The following is a 12,376-nucleotide window of genomic DNA, read 5'->3' as shown; positions in this document are numbered from 1 at the left end:
AGGACCCAAGCCCAACCTTGATGGACAAGGGCATGATCTCGATGGACACGAGCCTAGGCATTTGGGACTTAAGCGCTGGCACCAGAGTCACAGGCCCAACGTTGATGGACCCAGTCCCGGGTTCTAGGACTTGAGCTTGGCCTCAATGGACCTATACTCGAGTACTAGGGACTTCAACACGAGCATTGAGGTCTAGGGCCCGAGCCAAGGTGGTAGGGAGTTAGGCGATGGTACTAGAGTCCTAGGCCTAGCCACCAGTGCTAGTATCTTGAGCCCAAACTCTATGGACCAAGGCCCAAGCACCGGGGTTCCGAACCCTGACTTTTTGGACTTGGGCTTGTTCTCGATGGACCCCGGTGAACCTGGGCCGGGCCTACCAACAGCCCAGGAACAAGCGTGGGGTTCTTGTGTCCAAATAATAGTTTTTGGTCCAAGCACTGTTATCTAATCATAATTTGGAAAATAATTTCTGATTATTTTAAAATAAAAATTATTTTTCTGAATTTAACTAAGAAAACATTTTCCTTTCGACTCTTTTTCTTAAGCATTCAAAACGGAGCTTAGGGCGGAAATACCGTTTCTTTAATGATTATTTACTAAATGAATGGGCAAGATCACATGGGAAGACAATTGTTTGCGGAATCCGTCGAAACCCAATACACAAGGTTTAGTGAAAATTTTAAGTACGTCCAGTATTGCTGTCGTGTCCAACGTCGCCACAAACACAACATGGCAGAAGTCGCACTGAATCCACAAATTCAAAACGAAAGGAAAAAAGAAAAAGAAGAAAAAAGAAGAAGAGAAAATTGACTGTCTTCTTTCTATTTTTGCGAGAAGCAAAGAGGAAGGAGGAGCAACTACATGCTCTTGTCATCTCATTCTAAGTCAAGTCGCAGGAGATTCGCCCCCGTGACGTGCAAGATTACGTTGTATATCATACTTTGCTTTCTTTCGGATGAACTATAGGAAGTCCTGAAGCGAAGAAACTTATTCAGTGAGGGCTTGCAGAAGTCCTAGTTCCCTCATTATAAAATCATTATCGTACGAGCTTGGGCTGTAGAGAGCTTATCCTGTGGGCGCCTATGTGCTGAATTGGGGCCCGACGGAACAACTTGGTACCACTGCGTATTACTGGATGCCAAACCGGTGTTGATGAGACTTTCATCTCCTGTCTGAAATTCTGATTATCGCATTCTGCACATGCCCATAGTCGTGAAGTTTACAGTCAAAAACTTCTGATATGTTTCCTAGCATTTGTCCAATGCCCAAGAGAGCCCAGTTTGACTTATGAATGTGATCATATCGTGAAATGTAAAAGTGATGCGTGTTGAAGATGCCTTTTGAGTGATAATAAGATTTTTTAAAGAGAACATCCCCGCCAAAGACATAAATGTCACTTTACCGGTCTAGGATAAAGATCGAGATAATTCACTAGTAAGGCCTAAAAGAACAGCACCAATCAATGATAAAGGATTTCGAGATAGGATAAGTTCACTCCTAAGGTTGAAAGAAATCATCGATCAAGCATAAAGAACTTCTTGATTCTCCATCAAAGAATTTAGATAAAGAATTAGAATAGAAATTCGCTCATTTGAAGAAAAATCTCATTTATGTTCAAATGCAAGTTTGGTCCACCATCAAATCAGAAAATGGCTCTTGGAATCCTAAAAACAGAAATGGCTCTTGGTAAAGACTCATAAAAACTAGGACTAAATGCATGAAACTAAGACCAAATGCATGTATCAAATATTAGACTATAAAAATTCGTCCACTAGTCTTGGAAGCCAAATAGTCACCTTAAAAGATTAATAAATAGAAATGGAAATAAACCAAAACAACCTCTAATTGCTAATTGCTAGGTAATCAACAACAAACATGTGAGTCGATAACTTGGTAGTCGATCAACAACTAGTATGTTAAATTGGTAACTTTCTCATAGAATTGACATCTTCAACCTTGAACCATCAAATCGAATTGCAGCCAAAATTGAACTTTGCTTAAAGGGTAATGATTGGGCAGGATAAGAGTTGAGTTTAAGATTGGATCAATAGAAGTTGATACTCTTGCATAAAAGAACACTCAACTCTAGGTGGGAAATGAGCAAAATCAATATTATTCTTCGATATGTTCCCTCATCCCTAGGACAAAAGATAGGATAAGAACCTGATAGCGAGTTCAGTAGGAGATTGCCTTAATTGAAAGATCTATCGAGCATCCAGGAGAGATGCTATTAGTTACTTCTTGTCATCTTATTAGTGCCAAGCCTATGGCAGTTACAATAATGGTGGAAGGGACTCCAAACTTCAAGTGGTTCCAGAAGGACAGAGTGTAGCCAAGATTTGGGGCCAGGCGAGCCTTTTCGCACACAATCAAGTTGGCCGCCGATCCAAGCAGCGAGAGATTCCCTGCAACAGAGCTCACCCAAGCTAATATGAGCCATGACTTCTTCACTTCCGCGGCTGAAATAGCAGCCGCTGATGTAGCCACCTGGCTTCCAAGCAAGAGAACTGAAGAACGAAGTGTTAGAAACATTGAACTAAGGAAGTAAGGGAAGGCAGAAACATTAGAATAGGAATGTGGACTCTGTGTGGACATGTCAAGATAAGATACATAAACTAAGTATAATTAAGGGTGAGCATTGATCTAGGGTCAATCTTGGACAAACCTTGGACCGGTCAAACCTGGCTGATCCTAACCCAATTCCCTAGAGGATTGGGTCGGTCCTTGATCTTGAGACCTCTGGACCCTGCATTGTGCAGGTTGGTCTTCTGTCCTAGAGGTTTAGGGTTGGTCCGGACCAACCTTACATATATATTATTTTATATTATATATCTATTAAATTTTATATTATATACTTTTGTCTACTCTAAACCCTAACGTCTCTTCTTTTGTTCTCTTCGCAGTTCAATTTGCTATGTAAATTAGAAAGTAGAATAAAACCTAGCCCTAATTCAACTGAAAAAAAAAAATAGAACCCTCTTCACTCACCTCGGCCTCGCTCGCCTTGCTCGTGGCTTGCCTCTATTCATTTGCCTCACTTGTCTTGCTACTTGCCTTTGTTAACTCACCTCGTTGCTAACCTTTAGCCTCTCCTCGCTCGTCTCACGTGCAAGTATGAAATTTCTATTATTACCTTATCTTATATTTGTATTTGATATGTACTAGTGTTCATAATTTAGTTTCTCAATGCCGTGTTATCGATAGATATATAATTTGAAATAATATGTTTGTTCTTTCAAGAAATACAAAAAATGAAACAAAAAAATAATCGGTTTGTCTCGAGATGACCTTGGAACCGGACCACACCCAAAGCATCGATTCGGTTTGACTTTTGGTCCTAGGTTCAACATGGTCGATTCTCGATCCCAAAAATTGAGGACCAATACTATGGGGGTTAGCCCCTGGGTTAGGTGCTGGATCAGCCCAATTTGGACCATGCTTATCCCTAAGTACAACCTTATGGTATTGTTTGTAGGCAAATGATCGATCAGCAAAATGTCGCATCAAGTAAGAAGAAATCTTTGGTCTTACTTAAATAGGATGGCAATGACAAGTAGGTTCGAGGGATAGACATCAAACCAATTATAGTTAGAACATGTAAGAGTTTAGGTAATGCATCCATGTTGTGCAATTGTTAAAGCTTCAACGCCTACAAAGATATTTCGGTCATTGTAAACTGTCTGGTTTGAAGTTTCTTATCGGCACGATAGACAAGCCCTAGACCAAAGAGGTAATCAAGTTGAAGATTCTGTTAGACTAATTAAATGTCGGGTATATTCAGGAGTAGGATCAGCAATTCAGCATACCGGTTGGCACATTCGAAGCGACATTCGACAGCACCAAAATGACAACAGCAAGAACAGCTATCCCGCTAGCACAATTGACTTTGGCATGTGGCTCCATCCAGTCCCAGAGAGCGCTTGGAATTCCAGTTCTGTTGAATCCATCGACCGTGATGAACATTCCACAAAAGAATATCAACAGAGGGTAGGAGACCTGGTAAAATCAGAAAGAAATGACTTACAAAGCAAATCCCAAGTTCCCTAATCGAGAGTTCCGGCACATAGAATCCAGAGAGAGGCTATACCTTCTCTAGACAAGACTGGGCATCTTTAAAGTCGAGAATTACGAGGGCCAGGGCGGCGGTAATAGCTGTCCAAGACATATTCAGACCTATCAAAAAAGAGATCAGCATACCGATGGTGACAAAGTAAACGCGTGATTTCCATAATATCCTCTTAAATCGAGGGGCAAGTGTTTCCTTCCCCTTTGAATGCTTCTCTGGGAACACATCATTCAACCCGTTGACAGATACGACTTCATCGGAAGCAGCCGTTCCATGCTTTTTCTGAGAAGCACCGTTGTGAAGCGTCTCTTCCGATGCAGTTGAGTTCCTTGCCGACGCAGGCGCACTGCTTGAGACCTGGTGAGTTTCATTCTCACAAGAAGTCGACCGGTTTCTAAAAGGAAGAAGAAGATGCATCTCATGAGAACTCACATCTTTCTCAGCTACTACTTCAGAAGCTGCATCCTCTTCGTCCTTTTGGACGGACAGTAGCTTCCAGTACATGCATAGAAGAATCAGCGCATTGACGAGAACCCCGATCACCGTTGGAGGAAGGAGTACGACGAGAAAACTCCCAAATGAGATCTTACTCTGCATAGCTATGACTAAATTTTGAGGATTCCCAATGGGAGTCGCCGAAGACCCAATATTGGCGCTCGACGCAAGGGCAAGTAAAAATGGATGCGGAGGGAGATTGTGTTGCCCGGCTATCTTAAGCACGAACTCAGTCAGGAGAACACAAGACGTATCATTTGTGAAGAAAGCACTTGAAATGGCAGAGATCAAGCAAATCCGACAAAGCAAGTCATGTGCTCCCTTGCTTTTCCAGGAGAGCAACTTACCCAGGTGATTGAACATATCGGCCTTTTCCAGATAGACACTAACCACCATCGTCCCAAAGAGAAGGCCGAGGATTGGGAGATCAATCGCAGCGTAAGCTTGCTCTGGGGTTATGACCCGGAAAATGACCATAAGCATCGCTCCAAGGAGCGAACCTGCTGTTCTTCCTACAGGTAGGAACGGCACAGATGGGAAAACGGCCAATACCCAGAATATCGCAAAGGCAATAGACCCGAGAATCACTTTTTCGGTAGAAGCAAGTGCCATGTTTGGAAGATTTTTACAAGCTTCCCGAAATCGAAACTTCAATTGGTGAGGATATTAATTGCTATAACTCTTGACAGGATACCAGCAAAGAGTCCATTACATGGAAAAAGCTAGATAAACATTAGCATCAGGGAAGCTGTTGGAATATAATACGCGAAAACGATAGGATCTTGCCGTGAAATCGTCAGAGAAATAAACGAGAAAAATAAGGACACGAGAAATATACGTAATTTGGTCTGAGTTTCGATATCTATGTCTACGGGAGAATCAGCAGCAAGTAATCCATTAAAATTAAAGAATTAGAATTTATAATCGCTCAAATGTTAAAGTGTTTTCCACACCTAAATTTAACAAAAAGCTCAAAATATTTATAAATAAATAACTCCGAGGTATAAACTCATGGTATAAACAATACCACACGTTCAAGTCGCCCGCCAAAAAGAAAAATCTCCAGCTTGTCGTGGGCGGACGGCGTGCGACTTTCGGAAGGGGAGAGAAAAACCTGCAAAAATTCTGTCTTATATGTGCCCAGGTCAAACCTTAACCTGGGCCCACCTACGTCTTAGATTTACGCGCAGAGAATTCGGTAAGCTTCACGCGTTCTGGGACTTCTTGCTCACGCCAAAAGGGCCCACCACAATTGTTTTATAAAGTGTGTGCGCAAGATTCTTGTTTCGCACGTAAGGAGGAAATCCAAAAAAGAAATTATTTCTTTCTTTTTTCATTCGATTTATAATCTGCTTGGAAAATTTTTTATCGATAAATTTGATTTATTTGAATTCAAACTCGAGATATTAATTTAATAAAAACTATCAACTTTCGTAGAGTCAAGAATAGCGACTAAAGAAGAAATTCTTAAATAAGCTAGAGAAGTCTACATGCATAAAAGTCTAAAAATCTATGTGGCGAGTGTGCGTGTGAAGGAAGAAAAGCCGGCTGGAAGTTGGCTGAATCAAGTCGATAAGAGTGGCTACTTGTAAAATGTCATAGTCGGTTGAAGCTTCGGGGGTGAAGATTCAAGATTCAAACAAACGTGTCCAAGTTAAAGAATTGTTCGTGATCTGCATGGAGTGGGCAACAAGAAATTGTCTAGATTCTGAGTTGTTAAAGTCCCGCTATCGTTTGAGTCGGTTGTTAGCCTAAGGAGCACATGCTTCATGTTTTCCGTGTGAGGTAAACCCTCCACCGTGAGAGGTCTTAGACCTTCACCGTGACTTGTGTGGGGAGTAAAAATGCATAAAAACCCACAAAAAAAAAATGACAATTGGAATTGAAACGGGAACTCGATTAAGTTTCAAATAGGAATAAAGAAATACTAGAAACGATTGTTTTTATTCGTCTCCTCTTGTTTGTTGGGGATGGTGGAGTTTTTTTTTAATTTGGGGAGAGAGGAAGGTGTCTGCACAGCTTCAACTGCGGGAGAAGAGAGGAGAGAAAGTGACCGTGCTGGGGAGGCAGAAGAGAGAGGGGAGGGAAGAGTTTTCAAAAGGGGTCCCACACGCGACACGCTCTCAAGGGCCTTTTTATTTGCCATGCTAGCACTATATATGCATGCATCTAATATTTTCTACCCTTTGCACTACGACTGTACGACAGTTTCTCTGCAAAGCAAAACTTCAAAAGGGCAAGAAGCGAAAAAGACAAAAGAATCGGTTCCTTTAAAAAATTATTCCAATCAAGGGCTTCACGGTCCATAACTAGGCCCGACAAGCCCTCACATTTGATACACTTTGGGTCTCTGGGGCTGATGTCGGGCTTGAATGACCTCCCTTTCGGCCTTTAATTTATCAACTACGCAAAAACTCTTGCATGTGTATGTTTTAGTTGTCAAGAAGGTCGCATGATAACTTGAAAAGAAACTTTTACTTCTAAGGTCAGGCCTCGCCCGGAAATGCACTTTCGTAGCTTGAACCAGGTGGTTTGGATGGCGAACGAGGAGGTTATGATGGCACTGAGTCAGAGCCAGGAGTTGGAACTGAGGGCAGGGGTGATGGGGGAGTCAAGAGGGTGGTGCTTGAACCAGTTGTTGTCTCGGGGTGACGTAGGCCTCGATCCGGAGGTGGAGTTGAGGAGGGAGGGAGAGAGAAGGGAAGCAGGAGGTCAAGGATGGCGAGATCGGCCGATGTCTTTAAGACACATACGAGGAGCATGCGCAAGAGCTTTGATGAGGCGGCGGTGTCGGGTTGTTGTTGGTTGGCTTCGTGGACGATCTCACGAATTATGGAGAAAAACGGAGCATTGCCGCTTCTCCGCTCACCATCACCAGCGTTTCGTGCCTGCATAAGTTCGCTTGGAGATGCTTGGTATGTTTATGAACGTAATGCTCGTCGAGTTGTATTTTACCTCCGCAATTAATTGAGGAAAGTGTTATTCCATGTAAAGGATCGTGCAAAAGATGACACATAACCCAAAACTATGGGGAAAATTGCATGTGTCCTAGTTTGTCCAGTGCATTGTAGCTAGAGCAAACTATGACTTACCTCTTTTGAAGAAGCTAATTCAGTGACCCAAACACATAAATGCGGTATGCCATGGGTAAACTCATCTTTTCTCAGTAACATAAATGCGAAAAAAATGACAGTGAGAAGTTCTGTATGTATTATTAGTTTATATATTGGGCCCTATTAGTCAAATGACAAATTATTTAATAGATTTATTTATATTCATTTTATGAATGACATGATGGACAGAACCAATCACAATTTAAAAAGCAAATACTAAGTGGAAACTGCTGTTTTCAAGTGGGACCGAGCATGTGTTCCACTATTTCTCGATATGTAAATGATAGAATCGAATAGAAGAAGCCGATATGATAACTTTTGTAGCTCAACGGTTCTTAAAGAGTCGAAGGTACGGTAGAGATATCTATGAGCTTTTGCCTAATAGTGATTTGTATTTTTTTAGCTGAAAAAACGTCTCTTCATCATCTACCCCATATAAATTTAAACTAACTGGAGGCTAAGGTATATATAAGCTTGCTCCATCAAATCATTTCGATTGCGATACAAACCTGGACTTTTGGCAAAGTTCAGCCGATCATGCTGGAGGGCAAGAAGGGGTGCAGCGAGTAGTCTAACGTGTGGCCGTGACTGAAGAAACCTCAAGTGTCGATCGATGACAAAGAGAAAAATCTTCGGGACAATCATGCAGAAATAGGCTGCACCGACGGGCAAGATATAGTAGATGATGTAGAGTGCGTAGAGCTGGTGGGTGTAGAAGAAAGCTTCGAACATTTTCTCGCGAATAGGGCGGAAGCTCGTTATCCACATGGCCCCTGCCAGAACCATGGCGATCTCTCCGGCGACGTTCGATATCCATGTGCTGCTCCATTCTAGCATCTGCAACGATCGCCCCGTGATTACATGCAAACCGCGGGCAGGGTAGCGTATAGAAAATCTACTCCTTGTGCACTAGAGATAATCATCTGAATTTTGCCCCTTTTTATGTTAAGCAGATTTTTTTTATTTTTTTATTTTATTACAACAGCCTTGTTTATGTATGTATATTTGTTATCTATCCATGAAGCTGCTTGATTGGTTTCGTAGTTTCTTTTTGCATAGTAAACTCTGTACGAGCTACTAATCCGGATTAGATCAAATGGTGAGATGCTATGTACGATTTTTGGACTATTTTGACCAAGTCAAAAAAAGAAGAAGAAGAGAATACCGTAGAAAAGTCAAAGGAAGAGAAAAGTGCAGGTTCAGCTCAAATATAAAGGGAAATGTTGGGATATAATATGCGAAAATGACAAGATCTTACAATTTACGTTAATGCGAAATCACCAGAGAAATAAACGAGAAATAATAAGGACACTAGAAATTTACGTGATTCGGTTTGAGTATCAGTATCTACGTCCATGGAGAAAGTCGGCAGTAAATAATTCACTATAATCGGAGAATCATAATTTACAATCACTCACACACTCAAGTGTTTCCCACACCTAAATTTAACCAAAAATCCAAAGTGTTTATAAATAAATAACTCACTTGGATATAAATTCACGGTACAAAATTACCGCATGTTCAAGTCGTACGCCAAAAAGAAGAGATCTCTAGCTTCATTTTCTTTCTTTTGTGTAGCTTCTCTTCGACATGGACATGCGTTGTGAATGTGTGGCTTCTTTTCTACATAGGGCTACGGTGGCTTCTTTTGGAAGGAAAAGAAGACCTACAAATATTTCATTTTTATACGTGTGCCCAGGTCAAAGTTTGACCTGCGCCCACCTCTTTCTCTTTCACGTGTAGAAGCTTCTTTCCTCTTTTCTATACCTCGAATCGTCAGTGCTTACGTTACTCCTTGCGCCAAACCGTCATTTTGCAATTTTCTCTGCCACTCCTTAGAGAATAAGGCAGACTTGACCTTTTCTGAAGTAATTGTAGTACGCCCTTGTAACAGTGAATCGGTAAAGTGCTCCCATGACTTTGGTAAATAGGCTAACAACATCATATCCTGTTCTTCATCATCAAGTATCTTACCGACGTTCTTCAGATCCATAATGAGTTTATTAAATTCATCTAGGTGGGTTCCGATAAACGTACCTTAAGTATATCTAAATTAAAACATCTTCTTCAATATGTACAAGCGATTGTTCAAACCTTTCTTCACATGGAGTGCTTGAAGTTTTGCTAATAATGCTGCGACATTCTTCTCCTCAGCAACCTCTATTAAGACCTCATCCGACAAATTTAACAGAATTGTACTTTTCGCTTTTTTCAATTAGCTCTACCCTCTCTGAGGCTTTTATTATAATAGACAATTCATCTTCACCATCCAATGCCTTGGCCAAACCTTAGGTTGTCAATAAACCTTGCATCTTGATGCTCCATAATACAAAGTTGTTGCTTCCGTTAAACTTCTTAATTTCAAATTTCCTCTCAAACATAATTGCAATAACATAATTTCTAGATAATAATCATACAAGCAAAAGCTCCAAATCACAATTAATAAATCTGATCCCAAGCTCTGATACCGATTGTTGGGATATAATACGCGAAAACGATAGAATCTTGCAATTTACGTCAATGCGAAATCACTATAGAAATAAATGAGAAATAATAAGGATATCAGAAATTTACGTAGTTCGGTCTGAGTATTGGTACCTACGTTCACGGGGAGAGTTAGCAGTAAATAATCTACTATAATCGGAGAATTAGAGTTTATAATCACTCACACGCTCAAGTGTTTCCCACGCCTAGATTTAACCAAAAGCCTAAAATGTTTATAAATAAACAACTCACTTGGATATAAATTCACGGTACAAAATTACTGCGCGTTCAAGTCGTATGCCAAAAAGTAAAGATCTCCAGCTTCTTTTTCTTTCTTTCATGCAGCTCCTCTTCGACGTGGACATGCGGCGTGGATGTGTGGCTTCTTTTCTACGTAAGGCTTCGGTGGCTTCTTTTGGAAGGAAAATAAGACTTGCAAGTATATCCTTTTTATACGTGTGCCTAGGTCAAAGTTTGACCTGGGCCCACCTCTTTCTCTTTCACGTGCAGAGGCTTCTTTCCTCTTTTCTACCCCGAATCGTCAGTGCTTGCGTTACTCCTTGCGCCAGACCGTCATTTCGCAACTTTCCCTGCCACTCCTTAGAGAATAATGTGGACTTTACCTCTTCTGAGGTAATTTTAGTATGCCCTTGTAACAGTGAATTAGTGAAGTGCTCCCATGACTTTGGTAAATAGGCTAACAATATCATATCCTGTTCTTCATCATCAAGTATCTTACCGACGTTCTTCAGATCCATAATGAGTTTATTAAATTCATCTAGGTGGGTTCCGATAAACGTACCTTAAGTATATCTAAATTGAAACACCTTCTTCAACATGTACAAGCGATTGTTCAAACCTTTCTTCACATAGAGTGCTTGACGTTTTGCCCATAATGCTGCGGCATCCTCAACAACCTCTATTAAGACCTCATCCAACAAATTTAACAGAATTGTGCTATTTGCTTTTTTCATTAGCTCTACCTTCTCTGAGGCTTTTATTATAATAGGTAATTCATCTTCACCATCCAATGCCTTGGTCAAACCTTGGGTTGTCAATAAACCCTATATCTTGATGCTTCATAACACAAAGTTGTTGCTTCCATTAAATTTCTCAATTTCAGATTTCCTCTCAATCATAATCGTAATAACATAATTTCCAGATAATAATTAGACAAGTAAAAGCTCAAAATCACAATTAATAAATCCAATCCCAAGCTCTGATACCAATTGTTGGGAGATAATACGCGGAAACGATAGGATCTTGAAATTTATGTCAACGCGAAATCACCAGAGAAATAAACGAGAAATAATAAGGATACTAGAAATTTATGTGGTTCAGTCCGAGTATCGGTACTTACATTTACGGGGAAAGGTAGCAGTAAATAATCCACTATAATCGGACAATCAAGGTTTATAATCACTCACACGTCCAAGTGTTTCCCACACCTAAATTTAACCCAAAACCTATAGTATTTATAAATAAACAACTCACTTTGATATAAACTCATGGCATAAAATTACCGTGTGTTCAAGTCGTACGCCAAAAAGGGAAAGATCTCCGGCTTCATTTTCTTTCTTTTGTGCAGCTCCTCTTCGGCGGCTTCTTTTCTTCTTATGCATGTGCCCACTGAGCCCCATGGCGATAGCCCTTTTTTTATATATTATTTTCATGGAGTTCGACAAACTTCCTCATTTAAGCAAATCGTGTTTTGCAAATACTCAAACTCGGGACATAATTTAACAGGAAAGGAGAGCGCACATAGAGGGCAACGGGAGAGAAAAAGAAAAGAAAAGAAAAGAAAAGAAAGAAAGGAGAAGAGAAAAGGGAAAGTAAAAGAGCTATGCACCATAGAGGTTTTGTTGAGTCGGATATGTATAGCAATGGCTAGTAAGTGCTTATGCTCTCCAATATTCTAATTGGAAAAGTTTTCGAAAGTATGGCTTAAATTTGAAGTTTTGTGAAATTTGAGCAGCAAAGTTTTGATTTTTCAGTTGTTGAACTATGAGATTTAATGGAAATGGGGTATTATGATATTGTAGAGATGTGAAGATTGATGAGAGTCAATTTAGAGTAATGTTTAGTTGGTGTGAAATTTTAGGGTTTTGCGTATGAGTTCTATGTTGCAGATAGCTTGAATAATCGTTTTGGATGAGTGATTTGTTGATGCTTATGAATCATTTTATTAGCTTTAGTTTAGCCGAGTCGTAGTTAAGAT

At 40.4% G+C, this 12,376-nt stretch overlaps 1 protein-coding gene across 4 annotated transcripts; it reads right to left on the bottom strand.

Moving 5' to 3' along the window:
• Nucleotides 1-717: 717 nt before the first annotated feature.
• On the bottom strand, nucleotides 718-5,475 carry LOC104448429 (silicon efflux transporter LSI2). Of its 4 annotated transcripts, none has more exons than XR_001980139.2 (4): nucleotides 4,088-5,472; nucleotides 3,807-3,996; nucleotides 2,164-2,507; nucleotides 718-1,194 (listed from the first exon to the last, which is right to left on the bottom strand). XR_001980139.2 is itself a non-coding variant. In XM_039309010.1 (4 exons), the coding sequence occupies exons 1-4, from the start codon at nucleotides 5,171-5,173 to the stop codon at nucleotides 2,245-2,247; spliced, it is 1,464 nt and encodes a 487-aa protein (XP_039164944.1). In that variant the 5' UTR covers nucleotides 5,174-5,473; the 3' UTR covers nucleotides 2,087-2,244. The 4 variants fall into 4 exon arrangements, 3 of the variants coding, with proteins under 3 accessions (XP_039164944.1, XP_039164951.1, XP_010060547.1); XM_039309010.1 differs by lacking the exon at nucleotides 718-1,194 and having other exon boundaries at nucleotides 2,087-2,507; nucleotides 4,088-4,423; nucleotides 4,499-5,473; XM_039309017.1 differs by lacking the exon at nucleotides 718-1,194 and having other exon boundaries at nucleotides 2,087-2,405; nucleotides 4,088-5,475.
• Nucleotides 5,476-12,376: the final 6,901 nt, after the last annotated feature.

The sequence above is a fragment of the Eucalyptus grandis genome, chromosome 1 (genome assembly GCF_016545825.1).
Source record: "Eucalyptus grandis isolate ANBG69807.140 chromosome 1, ASM1654582v1, whole genome shotgun sequence".
Classification (NCBI taxonomy): Eukaryota; Viridiplantae; Streptophyta; class Magnoliopsida; order Myrtales; family Myrtaceae; genus Eucalyptus; species Eucalyptus grandis.
Note: the sequence above shows the minus strand (reverse complement) of the source record. Positions and strands in the feature narration are given on the sequence as shown.